This window comes from Scyliorhinus torazame, chromosome 2, assembly GCF_047496885.1.
Source record: "Scyliorhinus torazame isolate Kashiwa2021f chromosome 2, sScyTor2.1, whole genome shotgun sequence".
Classification (NCBI taxonomy): Eukaryota; Metazoa; Chordata; class Chondrichthyes; order Carcharhiniformes; family Scyliorhinidae; genus Scyliorhinus; species Scyliorhinus torazame.
In genome coordinates, this window is record NC_092708.1 from 214,693,746 (window position 1) to 214,714,044 (window position 20,299).

The 20,299-nt window shown below is 43.8% G+C and overlaps 1 protein-coding gene across 2 annotated transcripts in view; it reads left to right on the top strand.

The window, feature by feature from the left end:
• The window catches only part of rbm44 (RNA binding motif protein 44), a 290,943-nt gene that overhangs the window by 145,468 nt on the left and 125,176 nt on the right, over positions 1-20,299 (top strand). For both annotated transcript variants that reach the window (XM_072483580.1, XM_072483588.1), the window contains 2 exons: positions 1,271-1,471; positions 12,300-12,480. In XM_072483580.1, coding sequence (XP_072339681.1) covers positions 1,271-1,471; positions 12,300-12,480 — 382 coding nt within the window. The remainder of the gene's footprint in view (positions 1-1,270; positions 1,472-12,299; positions 12,481-20,299) is intronic.

Consider the following 20,299-nt stretch of genomic DNA (forward strand, 5'->3'; position numbering starts at 1 on the left):
ACCTGTGATTACCCCTCTCTCCAGTTGCTCCGTCTGGACCTGTAGACTTAATTACCTGCAAAGACTCGCATTCAAAGTACCGTCTTGCATCTTTGACTTTGTCTATATATATATATATATATATATATGTTTCTGGAACTCACCTCTTCATTCACCTGAGGAAGGAGCAGTGCTCCGAAAGCTAGTGATTCGAAACAAACCTGTTGGACTTTAACCTGGTGTTGTAAGACTTCTTACTGTGCTCACACCTGTCCAACGCCGGCATCTCCACATCTTATTCATTTCAGCAGCCTATTTTGCTTGATATCTTCTCCTGCAGTAACCCATGTTTCTCTTCCCGTATTCCCCAAGTCTTTCTGAAGCGTGTAGAATAACGTGGTTCATTTTGGAGTTGTGATCACAGGTTTCAGGCTCAGCACATCAGTTCAATTTCTGTTGCTCATTATTGCAAAAATATTAAGACAATATTTGGCCTCAGTTGGCAGTAGGTGCCAGCCTTGGATCAGTGAGATGGCACACTCACTCCTGATTCAGGAGGTTGTGCACAAAGTCTAGGCTGATACTTATGTTTATGTGGAGTACTGAGGGAGTGCTCCACCGTCAATTCAAAGCATTTTGTCTTGTTAATTCTCGGAGCCAAACAGAATTTCCTCCTCCTGAACCCAACTGCACGATATCAGCAACGAATGCACGGTCTGAGTGTTAAATTAAACTGACATTCCAGCCTTTACAGCTCAGTCACAACTGACTGACTGCTCTGCTGTTTGAAAAATGTGAGTGAAGCTATTCAGCCAATTGCAGGCTAATTGCTCCCTGCAGCATATCAGCAGCAAATCATAGAATTTACAGCGCAGAAGGAGGCCATTCAACCCATCGAGTCTGCACTGGCAGACCTGAGCCTCTTCAAAATAGAGGTAACTTCGATTTCATCATGATGCAGGCATAATTTTACGAGTGAAGAAGCACTGATCAATTTGTGTATTTTCTTGGTTTTGGCCTTCAGTCCCATAATGGGGGTCAAAAACTAAAGTGAGCACCAACTAAACCCGCCACTGGCAGGGGGAAAGCGAAGAGGAAAGTCAACTTTAGAAGTAAGAGAAATCTGGCTGGGTTGGTAGTTTTTACATTTCTGAGACTGGAAATTATGTGTTTAAACACCACACAATAACCGTAATAACACTTAATGTATCAGTTGACTCTAAACCCCTTGATAGCATCCTGAAGACATGACATGTGCTTCTAAATGCCTTCTTTTGCAATATATTTAAAGTACAGAGCTACTGCAACAGAGTTCTCTTTACCTGTCTGCCACTGAAGATGGAAGTACTTCATCAGTCTGCTGCGATAGTATGAAACAGAGAGCTATAAAGGCAGAGTTACAGCTTTTGAAGATGCAATATTGGATGTGTCAACAACATTGTTGGAGAGTTTACAACATGGCTGTTGAAGAGAGAAGCCTCAGAGACCTGGGGTAAGTGATGTATAAATGTGTACTTTTCCTCCTAAATACATACCCTTGATGTCTCAAGTCAGTTTGGTTTAAAAATACTTTCCATCTAATGCTACCAAAAGTAAATGGAATGTCGTGGATTTGTAGCTTTTTGATCATAAATCATACTCCTAATATTTTCTTGGCATTGCCAATTCTGAATATCTTCCAAAATTTGTAGCCTGGGGAGCGGACAGGTGAAAAGTAATTTGATTTGAATTCTAGCGTCACTGTCTCCACCAAAGAAAGGAGGCTATGAACTGTTCTGAATGTGGTAGTGGATGGGTTCTATGTTTGTCATATAGGTTCACAGCAGGACTGTATATTGAACTCCTGACTAACGTCATCTATACCTGAAAAACATTTGGTCTCTGTGCACTTCGTGTTTATGTCACAATTTAGTGTCCATTATAAATTTTAATATACATATTTATAATTGGAACTATCTACATAACAGGGTGTTTCAGCAATGCCAAAGGAGCTACACAAAGATTAAAATAATGGTATGCTCAGAATTATTCTATTTAAAATAAACCCGACTTCCTGCAAGGATTTCATCGAATTTTCCCAGGCTCTATTACATCTGTTCTGATGATGCTACCCTCCACAGTCTCGCTTCCTCTTTACCTTGATGGAGGATTCTGTCTCCCCCTCTCTCTCTCTCTCCCTCTCTCTCTCTCTCTCTCTCCTCCCCCCCCCCCCCCCCCCCCCGCCCCATGACATGGCCGTCAACTGTATTCAATCTATTTCCCGATATAGGCCCTGAAGTCCTCACCACCATATCAGGCTCCACATTCAAAGAATCATCCGCCGCCACCTCCAGTGTCACGCCACTGCTAAACACGTCTCCTCCCTTGTTAGCATTACAAAGAGAATGTTTACTCTGTGATGCTCAGGTATACTTCATTATCGCCCTAACATCTCATCACATTCCACTGCAATCACAGGAGATATAACATCTGCCCTTTACCTCCTAACTTCTCACTGTCCAAGGTGCCATAAAGTCCTTCCATACTTGGCTTTCTTTCAATTTAGCATGCTGTAGTCACTGCTCACAATGTGGTTTCTTCTACGTTAGGGAGACCAAATGGAGACTTCATCACCATTTTGTGGAACACCACCACTCAGTCTGCAAGCATGACCCCGACCTTCCAGTTGTTTGTTGTTATAATTCACTTTCTTTCTCTCATGCTCTCATTTCTGTCCCTGGCCTACTGCAATGTTTCAGTAAGGCCCAAGTGTGACGAACAGTACCCCATCTTCTGATTATGCACATTACTGCTTTATAGAGTCAGAGATTTACAGTACAGAAAGAGGCCCTTCACCCATCATGTCCGTGCCAGCCATCAAACACCTATCTATTCTAATTCCATTTTCCAGCACTTGATCCGTAGCCTTGTATGCTATGATGTTTCAGGTGCTCATTTAAATGCTGCTTAAGGGCAACACGGTGGTGCAATGGGTTAGCCCTGATGCCTCACGGCGCCGAGGTCCCTGCTCCTTACAGTAAATCTATGTCCCCTGGTTATTGACCCTTCTACTAATGCAGAAAGTTCTTCCTATCTACCCTATCTGTATGCCTCATAATTTTGTAAACCAGATGAGGTAGAGCTTCTCTGCTCGAAGGAAAACAATCCCAGCCTATCCAGCCTCCCTTCATAACTGAAACACTCCAGCCCAGGAATCATCCTGGTGTGTCTCCTCTGCAATCTTTCTAATGCATTCACATCCTTCCTATAGTGTGACGACCAAGACTGCACACAGTACTCTAGTTGTGGTCTAACAAGTGTTTTATACAGCTCTATCATAACCACCTTACTCTTACATTCTATGGTTCAGCTAATAAAGGCAAGTATCCTGTTGCCTTCAGGGATGATTGGACCCCCCAAGGCCCCTTTGGTCCTCTGTATTTCCTGGTGTCCTACCATTCATTGTGTATTCCCTTGCCTTGTTATTCCTCCCAAAATGCATCACCTCACGCTTTTCAGGGTTAAATTCCATTTGCCACTCTTTTGTTCATTTGACCAACTCACCTATATCATCCTGTAATCAAAGGCTTTCCTCCTCGCTATTTACTATATCATCAATTTTCGGGCCATCTGCAAAGTATTGATTCTTCTCTCCCCCCCCCCCCCCCCCCCCAATCCCTGCGGTACACCACTGGACACTGGCTTCCAGTCACAAAAACAACCTTTGACCGTTAACTTCTGCCTCCTGCAACTAAGTCAATATTGGATCCAATTTGCCAAATTAAGAGCATAAGAAATTGCCCTGTATCCCATGGGCTCTTGCCTTTTGATCAGTCTCCCATGTTGGACCTTGTCAAAAGCCTTACTGAAGTCCATGTCAACTACACTGCCCTTCATCTGTACACCTAGTCACCTCCTTGTAAAATTCAATAAAATTTGTTCGACATGCTCTTCCCCTGAACTTCTGAGTTCAACAACTTCAGACTGTGAACTGTGCCCTCCAATTTGACTCTTTTATTTTTTTGCAAAGTGCCAGTCTATATCTTGATGTTTTGCTTTCATGTGGAACTGCCCTTTCTGCCATTAATAAGTTTCCGGACCAATGATTTGTTTCTCTACTGCAACCATTACCACCATTCGCTCTGTGTTTTGTTCCATTACATCTTTGTCATTTAATCTCTCCAGCCCTCTAATCGATGCATGAGGACCTTCCTTTTTGTTCTACCTCCTTTTCGTTCTACCCTTTAAGACAGCATGAAGCCCAACACATCTGTACCCCTGAAGAAGAGTCACATGGACTCAAAATAACTCTGTTTCTCTGTCTACCTGCTGAGTTCTCACGTTTTCTGTATTTATTTCAGATTTCCAGCATCTGCTGGATTTTGATTTTACATTTCTACCTCTTTTCTGTTCTGAAGAAGAGTTATATTGAATTTGAAACTTTAACCCTTTCTATCTCCACGGTTGCTGCTAGATCTGCTGAGCTTCTCCATCACTTTTTATTTTTATATTATTTAAAAGTTGGCTTAATAGTAAAAGTACCTTTGTTCACTTTTTGTCCGTAGGCCACTGTCTTATACTGAGACACATTTGCAAGCCTACCAGAAGCTCTTCAGTGCTTTTGACCATTGTGTTACATAGAAACATACATAGAAAATAGAAGCAGGAGGAGGCCATTTGTCACTTCTAGCCTGAACTGCCATTCATTATGAACCTGCTGTCATGGCTAATCCATCAAGTTCAAACCCTGATTCCGCCTCTCCCCATCCCCAGCCCCTCACCACATCCCTTGATTCCTTTAGGCCCAAGAGCTATATCTAATTTCTTCTTGAAATTAAACAATCTTTTGGCGTCAACTACTTTTTGTGGTCCTGAATTCCACAGATTCACCACTCTCTGGGTGAAAAGATTTCTCCTCACCTCAGCCCTAAAAGGTTTACCCTTTATCATCAAACTATGATCCCAAGGTCTGGGCTCCCCTACCATAGAGAACATTCTTTCTGAATCTACCGTCTAATCCTGTTAGAATTTGATAAGTTTCTTTGAGATCCCCTCTCACTCTTCTAAACTCCAATGAATATAATCCTTACCCACAGTCTCTCCTCAAATGACAAGCCTGTCATCTGAAGAATCAGCCTGGTAAACCTTCGCTGCACTCCCTCCATAGCAAGAACATCCTTCCTCAGATAAGGACACCAAAACTGCACACACTACCCCAGGTGTGGCCTTATCAATGCATTGTACAATTGCAGTAAAACATCCCTATTCCTACACTAAAATTCTCTCGCTACGAAGGCCATCGTACCATTTGCCTTCTTTACTGTCTGCTGTTCCTGCGTGCTTACTTTCAGCGACTGATGCACAAAGGCACCCAGGGTGTTGCTGAGTAGCCACCTCTCTCAATTTACACCCATACAAATCTATTTTTGCTATCCAAAGCAACTGACCTCACATTTAGCCACATTATACTGTGTCGGCCATGCATATGCCCACTCACTCAGCCTGTCCAAATCCTGCTAAAGCATCTCTGCATCCTCCTCACAGCTCCCTTCCCACCCAACTTTGTATTGTTGCTAACTTTTGGTTGGTTCAATTGGCTCTGTTTTATAACCTTTGCTCTAGAGTCGCCAGGTATCTTTATTATACCGCCACGAGGTTCAAGTTCAAATAATGATCAATAACTCAACACACCAATTAGTAAGATTCAAATCAATACACATTTATTATACACAGTAAATCGCTACTCATGCATAAACTCTACTTTCTAGGCTATTTCTATAACTAACAGGCCTATACTTAGCTTCGGACTGGCCCACCAGGTCAGGGGAACCAATGGCCTTTCGTTCGGGTTCTGAAACTGCAGGATTTAAAAGCTGTTATAGACTGGTAGCTAGGAGCGCCTATCTCGTAGCGAGCGTTGACTTGAGACTTACTTCTTTGGAGGCTGCCGGACAGGTCACTGTCAAGGGTTGCTTCGTGTTGCTGAGTGACCCTGTCAAGAAGGATGATTTGAACTTGGGGACTTTACTTTATAGTCCCCAGGGGCTTCCCGCCTTTCGCGGTGGACCCCGTACCTGGTTTCAAGTGATTAGACTTTGTTCCAATCGCTTGGTTCGATTTCTCCAATGCTGGAGCTGTTCTCTGATCGTTGGGCAGTCTTTAAGTGTCCGTTAATCTCTTTTGTGTTGGCTCCTGCTGGCGCCGAGGAGTCTGGCTTGGCTTTGTTTACCTTAAATGTTTCGATTGTTCCCGGGGATCGCTCATTACTATGTAGATGGCTGCTACATCACTATGCAGATGGCTGCTTGTATCAATGCTGTCTGGGTTTTTGCAAAGTCTAATACACAGTAACTTGCGCCTGCTGGTTTTTGCCTGTGTTGGCTGAATTTCCCTTCAGCCTTTGCGGTTCTCCATTTTAAGTCGGGAAGTGGCCAACTCAGGTGGCTACAGTATCATATGCAAATTTGGAGATAAAACATTTAGTTTCCTCATCCAATCATTTATATATAATGTGAACAGTTAGGGTCCGAGCACAGATCCCTTAGGTACCCCACTAGTCACTGCCTGACAATCAGAAAAAGACGGCTAAACAGCTGGCTTGTAATGCAGAACAAAGCCAACAGCGTGTGTTCAATTCCCGTACCAGCCTCCCCGAGCAGGCGCCGGAATGTGGCGACTAGGGGATTTTCACAGTAACTTCATTTGAAGCCTACTTGTGACAATAAACGATTTTCATTCATTTCATTTTCATTCATATTCCAACGTTTTGCTTCCTGCCTGTTAACCTGCTTTCTATCCATCTCAAGACACTACCCGCAATCCCAAGCGCTTTAACTTTACACAGTAATCTGTTCTCTGAGACCTTGTCGAAAACCTTCTGAAAGTCTAAATAAACTACATCCACTGGTTCTCCCTGGTCAACTGTACTAGTTATATCTTCAAAGTATTCTAGTAGATTTGTCAAGCAAGTTTTCCCTTTTATAAATCCATGCTGGCTTTGTCTGATTATACCACGGCTTTCCAAATGCTGTGCTATGAAATCCTTGATAATTATTTCTAACGATTTCCCTACTACCAACGTTGCGCTCTCTGGTCTATAGTTCCCTGTTTGCTCTCTATGTCCCTTTTTGAATAGTGGGGTTATATTAGCTACCCTCCAATCTTGGAGCCATTTCAGAATTTTAGAAAATGACCACCAATGGATCTACTATTTCTAGGACTACTTCCTCAAGTACTCCGAGATGAAGCTATCAGGCCCCGGAGATTCATCTGCCTTCAATCTCATTAACCTCCCCAAAACCATTTCACTGCTAATACTAATCACCTTCAGCTTCTCACTAAAATTTGTGTTTCTCAAAACTTCTGGTACATTATTGATGTTTTTGTTTGAAACCTGAAGCAAAGTACACATTTAGTTCCTCAGCCATTTCCTTGTTCCCCGTTATGAATTCCCCTGTTTCTGACTGTAAGGGTCCTACATTAGTTTTTAATCAATATTTTTCACTTTATAGACCGATAGAAACTTTTACAATCACTTTTTATGTTCCTTGCTAGCTTACTTTCATATTGTATTTTCCTCTTAATCAAACTCTTGATCCACCTTTGCTGAATTTTAAACTGTTCACAATCCTCAGGTCTCTTGCTTTTTCTTGCTAATTTGTATGCCTCTCTTTGAATTGATACTATCTCTAATTTCTCTTGTAAGCTATGATTTGGCCACAGTTCCCTTTCTATTCTTGCACCAAATAGGAATAATGTGCATGCCTCATCTTTGAATCTAACATTATCTCTAATTTTTCTTGTAAGCCATGGTTTGGCCACAGTTCCTTTTCTATTCTTGTGCAAATAGGAATAAATAACTTTTGGAGTTCACCTATTCGTTCTTGAATTTTATTCCTTCCTTTTATTGATGTCTCCCAGTCCATCATACCCAGCTCATGCCTCATACCATCATAGTTACCTTTAGTGAGGTTCAGGACCCTGGTGTTAAAATCAACTACCTCGCTATCCACCTTGATAAAGAATTCTTTCTTATTACGATTGCTCATCCCAAGGGTTCTCTCACGGCTAGATTGCCAACTAATCCTTTCTCATTGTGCCTGTTCAAGATGGCCTGTTCCCTTGTTGGTTCCTCACTGCATTGACCTAGAAAACCATCCCGCATATACTCCAGAAATTCCCCTCCGTTGTACTGTGACTAATTTGCGTCACCCAATCTATATGCAGATTAAAGTCACCCATAATCACAGATGTTCCTTTATCAAATGCATCTCTGATTTCCTGTCTAATGCTATTCCCAACATTACCACTTCAGTTTGGTGGTCTGTATATCACCCTTACGAATGTTTTTCACATTCAAGCGCCTGTACAAGTATACGGAGGGAGAATTCAGAATGTCCAAATTACCTAACAAGCACGTCTTTCGGGACTCGTGGGAATAAACCGGCGCACCCGGAGGAAACCCACACAGACACAGGAAGGACGTGCACAATCTGCACAGGCAGTGACCCAAGCCGGGAATCGAACCTGGGATCCTGGCGCTGTGAAACAACAATGTTAACCACTGTTCGACCCCTTCAGTTTTGGACATACCCAAAACATGTAGACATGATTCGCTAGATTCCCCACGCACTGCCCTCACCTATCCTCAACTCCCTCAAAAATCCTACTCATCATAGCGACCGTCATGTGTGTCCTGTGGACAACTTTAAACTAGATTAGACTGAGCCTTGCACCTTTTGCAGGGCCACGTCCCCGCCTCTCTCTCTCTCTCTCTCTTCTCCTCTCCCCCCCCCACCTCCCCCAAAACACACAGCTCCTCCTCCCACTTTCGTTTAACATCTCAATTGGGGCTCCCTCTCAGGCCATCAGCTCCTTGTAGACCTCGGACACTTTCCCCTCCCCTACCCCCTCCCTCGACAACACCTTACCTTGGAGCACCAGAGGCGGCAACCCAGGAAAGGAAGGCACCTTCCCCCCTCATGAAATTTGGGACCAGTTAGGAACCTAAACCATTCCCCTGGGCAACTCATATTCCTCCTCCAGGCCCTCTAATTTCGAATAGATCCCCGAATCGCTCAACCTCCGCCTGCCACCACCCCCAAAACCTTGCATCCAACCCCCCGGTGCAAACATATGGTTATCACAGATCAGTGCCCACACCGAGGCACCCTCCAGTCTTAAATGCTTCTTCCACTGCCCTCATACCCTCAAGGCTGACACCACCACTGGGCTCACAGAGTACCTGGCCAGCGAGAACGGCCGAGGCACTGTCAACAATGCTCCTAAGCTCGTTCCTCGACAAGAAGCCGCCTCCACCTGTTCCCAAACTGACCCCTCATCCACTACCCATTTCTTGACCATAGCGATGTTAGCCGTCCAGTAGTAATTCATTATATTCGGCAACATCAAACCGCCTCCGCACCCCCCCGGCCCCTACTCCAAAAAGGCCCTCTAGACCTGCAGGTTTTCTCCGCCCACACAAACCCCAAGATCAATGCGTTGACCTTTTTAAAGAATGACTTCGGGACAAAGATTGGGATATCTGAAATACGAACAGGAACCTTGGGCAGCACCGTCATCTTTACTGTCTCCACCCGTCCCGCCAACGACAGTGGCAGCATGTCTCACTTCTTAAAATCCCACTTCATCTGCTCCCCCAATCGAGTCAAATTTAACTTCTGCAGCTGCGCCCAACATTGCGTCACCTGGATATCCAAGAACCTGAAACTTGCCCCCAGCATACTCTCCTGGCCTCTGGTCTCAGTCAGGAACATCTCGCTGTTTCCCATGTTCAACTTATACCTGAAGAACCGACCAAAGTCCTACAAAATCCCCATAATACTGCCAATGCCCCCCAATTGGTCCAAAATATCTAACAACAGGTCGTCCACGTACAGCGGAACCCTGTGCTCGACCCCCCCAACACAATCCCTTTCCAATCTCCCAACACTCTTAAGCGCCATAGCCAATGGCCCTATAGCTAAGGCAAAAAGTAACAGGGAGCGCAGTCACCCCTGCTCGACCCATGGTGCAACCCATAATATCCCAAGCTCACCCGGTCCGTCCACATATTTGCAACCTGCGTCCTATACAGCAACCAGACCCAGTCCGCAAACCCCTGCCCGAACCCTCCCAACAACTCCCACAGATACTCCCACTCCTCACATTTGCCGACAACTGTCTCCCTTTCACCAAACCTCATTTGGTCCTCACCTATCACCCCCAGGACACAGTCCTCAATTCGCAAAGCCAATCTTCGCCAACAACTTAGCATCCACACTGCACCGGATCTTTATCTTTTTTAGGTATTAAGGAGATGGATGTCTGCAATAATGTAGGGGGGAGTTTCCTACCTCTCCCTAGCCTCATTGTATGCCCTCACCAGGAATGGCCCCAGGTCGTCTTCTTCCCCATACTCGTATATTACCCCCTAGTCCTCCGCAACTTCCCTACCGCCTTTCCCGTGGACACCAATCCAGACTCAATCTGGAACCTCTGCCTCTCCTTCAACAAAAATAATTAATCTTTATATCACAAGCAGGCTTACACTAACACTGCAATGAAGTTATTGTGAAAAGCCCCTAGTCGCCTCCGGGGCCTCCGAACCTCCTGACCATCCTCAGAATCTCTTCCACCAGCCTTGCCATTTCTGCCTGTTCCGCCTTTTCCCTGTGTGCCAAAATCAAAATAAATTCTCCACTAACCACCCCCTTGAGGGCGCCTCCCACAGCGTGGCGGCCGTGACCTCTCCCGTGTTGTTCAGCTCCACGTGCCCCCGAATGGCGCAATGAAGGTTTACCAGACTGATTCGAGGGATGTTGGGATTTCCCTATGAGGAGAGATTGAGTAGATTCGGACGATATTACTTCGACTTTAGAAAACTGAAATGTGATTTATTTGAAGCATGCAAGTCAGGATTTTTCGGATGGTGGGGTTTCCTGTCTTGCTGAATTAAGAGTCAATGGAGTATGCATCACTACGAATTGCATCAGCCCGATAGTTAATCAATGCTCTTCCATTCCAGGAACCATTAATTGGCTAGCTGCAGAACTTCCACCCAGTGCAGTGCAGGGGACCCTTGAAGTAAGCCTCTCACCCCTTCCTGTCCAAGGAGCCCGACCTATGGGGCTTGTCCTTGTCACTGAACTCCTACCAGTCTCAAAATTGTGGCCGGACAGGAAGCAGTATTTAAGTGTCCAATAGTTGTCCACCCTGGCCCTCCCACACCTCATGTAAACTTGCAGACAGATGAGAGGGCGACCTGAAGGCACTCCGGGAATTCTACGGTTCCTTGTCCACCAACAAACATAGCAGCAGGGGGCTATTAAATTTGCCCCTGAAGTTTGGAAGGAACTTGACATGGTAGATGCTGGGAGGATGTTTCCCCCGGCTGTGGAGTCTACAACTAAAGTTCACAGTCGCAGAATAAGGAATTAACCCCTGAAACTTATTCACTCAAAGGGTTGCAGACCTTTAAAATTCTACACCCAGAGAGCTGTGGATATTTGTTTGCTCATTGTATTCAAGTCAGCGTTCCACAGATTTTTGGATACTTTGGGGATCTGGGATACTATTGGAGACCCACAAAATATTTGCAGTCAAATTTGGTTTCTTTATTACAGCAATAATTTAAATACAGGATTTCTTGTCATTATTTCACAAATTATTTCATTCTAAACAGAATCAGAGCTTCTCACTCTGTAAAAGGTTACATAAAGCTGTTCATGTGCAAAAACAGGCCTAAGAATAAAAGTAGAAATTTTATCAAGAATCTGGCTTTGGCGGTATGTAATACAAAATATTAAATGAATATAAAAGTTTAATTGGGAACTGTTTTCATTGAGTTAATGCAGATTTTACATCTGATGGGTGCAATCCATCTCAAAATAATCAAGGCTTGCAAAAATAAATTAAAATATTTATTGCAATAATTATATTTGCATAACCATGTTTTTTTTAATTTTGTTCCTTAACTGTCTTTGGAGAGAGAGGTGATTGACCTTTAGTTGATTAGCTCAACAGGTAGGACATTTTGGATCTAATGTTCAACGAGTTAATCAGGGCAGATGTATACATTAAAGAATGTTGGTTCTCAGCAGGACCTCATTAATTCCTCAGGTGATCTCTGTTGTAGTATGCTGACAAGATCTTTTCACCAGCAAGAATTTGATGAAGGATTTTGTCCAAAATGTTCTTGCTCCTCATTTTGATGCTGATTTAAACTGCTTTGCATTTCCAGTCTTTTCTGTTCTATTTCATGTTCTCCACTTTCAATTATTGTTCATTCTATTTGTGATCAACCTCCTTGCTGAGATTTAATATTACTTTCTCTTGAATAGGTTGCCATTTTTGGAAGTTGGTACCGAGTATGGTGCAGCTGTGTCATCTGCTTTACAAGAGCTTAAAACTAACTACCAGAGTGCAAGGCAAAAAGTGATGGAAGGACTGTCTTTGGACAGTCTCCCTTTGTTGTCTGTTGAGTTAAAAGGACTGTCATGTGCTGCATTTGTTCCTGCTATGGTATGAAGCCATACTTAATTGTATATTTGATACCCGCCAGGACAATGTGTAAATGATCGATGTAAATCTGCCTTTTTTTTTGATTAACCAGATGTCTAACATGACTGAAAGCCACAACCAATTTTTTAAATCTTCAGATCAATCCTACCCCTAGAACGTCTGGCTATTTGACGTGGAGTGCAAACTCCTTCCTTTCAGAATGCATCTCAGTAAGTTCAGAGAACTTAAATGTATGCTGGAAGGCCTAGGCTAAATGATCGCCAAATGTGTGCACAATTATTGTCTGAACTTAATGGATTTAAAAGAATGCTACTTACTAGCATGAATTGATTTACGAAGGGGAAATCATAGTTGAATTCTACTAGAATTCTTTGAGGATGTAAATGGTAGAGTTGATGAGGGGGAGTCGGTGGATGTGGTTTATTTAGAAGGCTTTCGACAAGATCCTACATAAGAGATTAGCGTGTAAAAATAAAGTGCGTGAGATTGGGGGTAGTGTATTTAGATGGATAGAAAACTGGTTCACAGCCTCAAAACAAAGAGTAGGAAAAGAAATGGAACAGGACAAACCACCCGGCATCGACCCAGTCACCGGAAACGACAATGGCAAACCCAGCCTGTTGACCCTGCAAAGTCCTCCTTGGGGACTTGTACCAAAGTTGTGTGGGCTGTCTCGTAGACTAGTCTAGCAATAGCCTGACATTGTCTGTCAGGTATGATTATGTGAGTATAACTATGTCCCAGACACCACTATCACCATTCCTGGCTATGTCCTGTCTCACCGGCAAGACAGATCCAGCAGAGGTGGCGGCGCAGTGGTATACAGTCGGGAGGGAGTTTCCCTGGGAGTCATCATCGTCTCTGGACCCCATGATGTCTCATGGCTTCAGGTTAAACATGGGCAATGAAACCTGCTGATTACCATGTTCCTCAGCCATCAGCTGATGAATCAGTACCCCTCCATATTGAACACAACTTGGAGGAAGCACTGAGGGTGGCAAGTGCGCAAAATATAATCTGGGTGGGGGACTTCAATGTAGAAGCCATGTGTACCATCTACAAGATACACTGCAGGAATGTGCCAAAGTTCCTTAGGCAGTATTTTAAAAACCCATGACCACTACTACCTAGGACAAGAGCAGCAGATAATAATCTTTATTGTCACAAGTAGGCTTACACTTATATTAACACGGCAATGAAGTTACTGTGAAAAGCCCCCTAGTCGCCAAATTCCGGCGCCTGTTCGGGTAAACTGAGGGAGAATTCAGAATGTCCAAATTACCTAACAGCACGTCTTTTCAGGACTTTTCGCAGTCGGGGCTATTCACAGTAACTTCATTGAAGCCTACCTGTGACAAGCTATTATTATTATTACTTGTGGGAGGAAACCCATGCAGACACGGGGAGAACGTGCAGATTCCGCACAGACAGTGACTCAAGCCGGGAATCAAATCTGTTACCTGGAGCTGTGAAGCAACAGTGCTACCCACTGTGCTACCGTGCTGCCCGTACCTGGGAAGGTTCCCAGATACCTGGGAACCCCACCACCTGGAGATTCGCCTTCAAGTCATTCACCATCCTAACTTGGAAATATATCACCGTTCCTTTACTATCGCTGGATCAAAATCCTTGAACTCCTTCCCTAAGGTGTGGTGTACTTACACCTCAGCGACTGCAGCGGTTCAAGAAGGCAACTCACGATCACCTTCTGATGGACAATAAATACTGGCCTAATCAGCGTTGTCCACATCCCGTAAATTAATTTTTTAAAATGGGTCTTTTTCCAAGTGGCAGACAGTGACTTGTGGGATACCGCAGGAACCAGTGCTAGGACCCAGCTGTCCACAATGTATATTAATGAAAACCGAGGTTGGTTTAGTTCAGTTGGCTGGACGGCTGGTTCTTGATGCAGAGTGAGGCCAACAGCGCGGGTTCAATTCCCATACTAGCAGAGGTTGGTCATGAAGGCCCGCCTTCTCAACCTTACCCCTCGCCTGAGGTATGGTGATCCTTAGGTTAAATCTCCACCAATCCGCTCTCCCCCTCAAAGGGGAAAGCAGCCTATGGTCACCTGGGACTTGGGCGACTACTTTAATGATTTAGATGAGGGAACTAAATGTAATATCTCCAGTTTGCAGATGACGCAACGCTAGGTGGGAGGGTGAGTTGTGAGGAGGTTTCGGAGATGCTTTAGTGTAATTAGACAAGATGAGTGAGTGGGCAATTAGATATTGAGGAGTATGAGCAGAAGTAGCCACTCAGCCCATCAAATATGCTTCACCATTCAATGAGATAATGGCTGATATGATATAATCCTCAACTCCACTTTCCCGCCTTATCCCCATAACCCTTGATTCCTTCACTGATTAAAAATCTGTCTATCTCAACCTTGAACATACTTAACAGCCTAGCCTCTACAGCTCTCTGCAATAACAAATTCCACAGATTCATTGAAGAAGGAATTCCTCATCGTCTCTTTTTTTTCTTATTACTTTTCAGAGTTACAAAGCCAGAGCTCAGAGTGTGGCTAGGGGCAAGCCCCTAATCAAGCTCCTTGCCTGCTCCAAAAACCAATTCAAATTGAATTTGAATCCAATTCATTGTCCCCACAAGAAAGATCCAGATCCAGGCATTACACCTGACCTCAAGCTCATCTTAGCCAAAAGGCCGAGAAGTGATTCACTCATCTCTGACTCAAACAGATGACCCCATAGCTTTGACTTTGCACTCTGCTCCTGGACTCTCCCACAAAAGGAAACATCCTCTCAGCATCTACCTTGTCAAGCCCCCTGAGAATCCTATATGTCTCAATATGGTCACCTCTCATTCTTTTAACTTCAACATTGAGTACAGACCCAATATACTCAACCTCTCTCGTAACAAAATCCCCTATACCCAAGACCAACCTAGTGAACCTTCTCTGGACTGTCTCCAATGCCAGTATATCTCTCCTTAGATAAGGGAACCAAAACTGTTCACCATATTCTAGGTTTGGTCTAACCAGTGCTTGCACAGTTTTAGCAAGACTTCCCTATTTTTATACTCCATTCCCTTTGAAATAAAGGCCAATGTTCCATTTGCCTTCCCTATTACCTGCAGAACTTGCATGCTAGCTTTTTGTGATTTATGCATGAGGACCCCCAAATCCCTTTTTCTTCCTGCCAAAGTGCATAATTTCATGTTTTCCGACATTATATTCCATCTGCCAAGTTTTTGCCCATTTACTTGTCTATATCCCTCTGTCGACTCTTCGTGTCACCTTCACCACTTTTTTTTGCCATTCACAAACTTGGCAATAGTGCATTCACTTTCCTTGTCATGGATATATGTTGTAAATAGTTGTGGCCCCAGCATGGATCCCTATGGCACTCCATTAGTTGCAGATTGCCATCCTGAAAATGCTCCTCCCAATTCTCTGTCTTCTTTCAGTTAGCCAATCCTCTATCCATGCTTATCTACTACCCCCAACACCATGTGCTCTTATTAAGCAGCATTTTGTGTGATACCTTATCAAATGCTTTTTAGAAATCCAAGTATGTTACATGTACTGATTTCCCCTTCATCTACGCTGCTCCTTACTACCTCAAAGAATTTGAAAATTTGAATAAATATGCATGACATGCAGTATAATGTGGATAATGTTGAGACACGCAGGGTAAGGGCACAGTCAGTTCAAGCCCCACAGACCCCTGAGTTCCAACATAAATGAATTAACCAATAATTTGTGTATTTTCCTGAGATCTTTAACCCTTGAATGTTTCAGTAAGTTACAGGCACCAGATTTATAAGTAAACATCAACGAACTGTTTATTTGTAACAAGAGTAAAAGATGAATATATAATGGGACAATGGGCTACTAGTCTAACTATTCACCCAAACCCCATCCTACCCTCCACCCAGACAAGATAGACACATGGTAAAGGGGGTAGGAAAGGTTCAAAATTAACAGGGATTAGGAGGTATGAGAGATTTGAAGATCTTCACTGCTGGGGTTGAGGTCTTTGTAGGCCTTCAGAATGCAAGGCGTTGAACCATCGATTGGTTTGGATCTTCAAGCTGGACCACTCAGGCCAGACTCTCAGGCTGTGGGATCCCCTCTGGGGGGACACCCTAACTTGTATTGGGCTGAGCTTTACACATGGACAATGCACTTCAGGACTGCGCTTTCAATAGATTCATCAACAGCTTGTTTCAGTTAAATAGAATATCAGAGCAGTTTTCACGAGGCCTTCGCGTTGTCTGGTACATTTAATGGAAGAGGAATCCAAGAAGTTTCCCTTCCCCAGCTCTGTCTTCAGGCTTTGTGTACTCACTAACTGCTCTGTCTACCTGAAGGGAATTCCCCTCTTCTGGGAGAGAGACTCAAATAGGATTCTGCTGAGCTCTGCAAATCCCAAACCAATCTAAAAGCAAAAACAGTCACTCGTAGAACATTGAATAACCCGGACCAATCTGCATTGAGAATCTGCCATGTCCCAAAACGTAGCCGATTGGTTGTCAGCCATGTCTGTCAAGAAGTGTCACTACTGATGTCAACGTCTCCTGCTACCGTTTTTTAAATTAAAGATGTAGGCCCCAACAATGCCCATGCGCAGGAATTATAATAGTCAAAAGAACAGGAATTAAAATGGAAACAAGAGTCCCATGAGGATTCACAGGAAAGTTCTTTACAGTGTGAGGTTATCCAGTTTGGTAGCAAAAACAGGAAGGCAGACTATTATCTGAAAAGCTATAGATTGAGAGATGGGAATATGCCATGAGACCTGTGTGTCCTTGTACACCAGTTGTTGAAGATAAGCATGCAGGTGCAGCAGGCAGTAAAGAAAGCAAATGATATGTTGACCTTCCTAGCAAGAGAATTTGTGTGCAGGAGCAGGGATATCTTGCTGCAGTTATACAGGGCCTTGGTAAGACGACATCTGGAATATTGTGTGCAATTTTGGTCTCCCAGACTGATACCTGGGATAGTGGAACAAATGTATGAGAAGAAATGGAGTCGATTGGAATTATATTTGCTGGAGTTTAAAATAATGAGGAGGGATCTCATCGAAACCGATAAAATTTTAACAGGGCAGATTCAGGGAGGATGTTCCCAATGGCTGGGGAGTTCAGATCCAGGGGTCACAGTCTGAGGATATGGGGAAGACCATTTTGACCGAGACGAGGAGAAATATCTTCACCCAGAGAGTGATGAGCCTGTGGAATTCTCTACCACAGAATGCAGGCCAAAACATTGTATGTTTTCAAGAAGGAGATAGATATCTTGTGGCTAAAGGGATCAAAGGATATGGGGGGGGGGAGAAGCGGGAACAGGTTACTGAGGTGGATGATTATTATTATTATCAGCCATGATCATGAGGAATGGCAGAGCAGGCTCGAAAGGTCAAACGGCCTACTCAATGTTTCTGTGAAGCATTGTTTTTTAAATTCATGGATGATCTGTAAGGGAGTAGTTCCATTATTTTGAATCAGTAACAGTAAAAGAACAGCAATATATTTATATGTCAAAACTTGGATGGGAACTTCCAGGTTGGTGGTATTTCCGTATGCCTGCTGCCCTTGGTTCTTCTAGGTAGAATTATTAGAAAGTACGGTCAAAGGAGCCGAGTCAAGTTGCTGCAGTGCATATTGTAGGTAGTATGTACTGAGAAATGTGCTCCAGTAGGTAGTCAATGAATAATTAAGGTAGTAGATAAGGTGCAAGTCAGATGGACTGCTTGTCCCTGATGACGTTGAGCTTTGAGTATTACACTTGTGTCTTATAGATGGAGAGCAAGCTTTCGGGAATGAGGAAATTAGTTACTTACCACAGAATTCCTAACATCAAGCCTGATTTTGTAACCACAGTACTTCTGGTTCTGGTCTGGTTAAGTTTCTGGTAATGGTAACCCATAGGATATTGATGGTAGGACATACAATGCTGGTAATATTGTTAAATGTCATATGAGGGTGATTAGATGGTCATTGCCCAGAATTTGAGTTGTGAATATTACTTGCCACTTATTAGCCCAAGACTGAATGTTGTACTGGCCTTGCTGCATGTGAGCATGGACTGCCTCCTTAATCTGAGGTACTGAACATTGTACAGAGTGAGCATCCTCACTTCTGATCTTACAATGGAGGGAAGGTCATTGTTAATACTGTTGAAGGTGGTTGGTTCGAGTACACAACCTGAGGAATTTCTGCATTGATGTCCTGGAGCTGAAATAATTGGCCTCCCAACAGCCACAACTATCTCCCTTTAAGCTGTGCATGTATCCAGCCAGCTGAGAGTTTCCCCTCCGATTCCCATTGACTTCAATTTTCCTAGGATTCCTTGTAAACGTACTTGGTCAATACAGCCTTGATGTCAAGGGCAGTAACTATCACCTCATCTCCGGAATTCAGTTATTTTGTCCATGTTTGGTTTGAAGCTTTAATAAAGTCTGGATTGCGGTCCTGGCAGAACCCAAATTCATCATCCTTGAGCCAGGTATTAATGAATGCCATTTTGACCACTGTCGATGCCCCCTTCCAATGCTTTGCTGACGATTGCGAATAGACTCATGGGATGGTAATTGGCTGGATTGGATTTGTCCTTTTTGTGGCCAGGCCATACTTTTCTCAGATAGATTGTCTCTGTGCTAGAACAGCTTATGGGCTATTGCTAGTTCTGGAGCATTGGTAATGTTCTTGCTGCTTACCAAGCCAGGGCCACTATAGCTGTTAGATATTGGTGTACAGAGTAATCTGATTGAGTAGTTAGAATCTCAACTCCTGTGACAGATTTAAATTTCTAAGTTTTGATGGTGGTAAGTCAACAGTATACAGGAGTGAAGGGGTCACGAAAAGTCATTGGCAAATAGGGTTAAGGAAAATCCCAAGGCTTTTTACACGTACATAAAAAGCAAGAGGGTAGCCAGGGAAAGGGTTGGCCCACTGAAGGATAGGCAAGGGAATCTATGTGTGGAGCCAGAGGAAATGGGCGAGGTACCAAATGAATACTTTGCATCAGTATTCACCAAAGAGAAGAAATTGGTAGATGTTGAGTCTGGAGAAGGGTGTGTAGATAGCCTGGGTCACATTGAGATCCAAAAAGACGAGGTGTTAGGTGTCTTAAAAAATATTAAGGTAGATAAGTCCCCGGGGCCTGGTGGGATCTACCCCAGAATACTGAAGGAGGCTGGAGAGGAAATTGCTGAGGCCTTGACAGAAATCTTTGGATCCTCGCTGTCTTCAGGGGATGTCCTGGAGGACTGGAGAATAGCCAATGTTGTTCCTCTGTTTAAGAAGGGTAGCAAGGATAACCCCGGGAACTACAGGCCGGTGAGCCTTACTTCAGTGGTAGGGAAATTACTGGAGAGAATTCTTCGAGACAGGATCTACTCCCATTTGGAAGCAAATGGACGTATTAGTGAGAGGCAGCACGGTTTTGTGAAGGGGAGGTCGTGTCTCACTAACTTGATAGAGTTTTTCGAGGAGGTCACTAAGATGATTGATGCAGGTAGGGCAGTGGATGTTGTCTATATGGACTTCAGTAAGGCCTTTGACAAGGTCCCTCATGGTAGACTAGTACAAAAGGTGAAGTCACACGGGATCAGGGGTGAGCTGGCAAGGTGGATACAGAACTGGCTAGGCCATAGAAGGCAGAGAGTAGCAATGGAAGGATGCTTTTCTCATTGGAGGGCTGTGACCAGTGGTGTTCCACAGGGATCAGTGCTGGGACCTTTGCTCTTTGTAGTATATATAAATGATTTGGAGGAAAATGTAACTGGTCTGATTAGTAAGTTTGCAGACGACACAAAGGTTGGTGGAATTGCGGATAGCGATGAGGACTGTC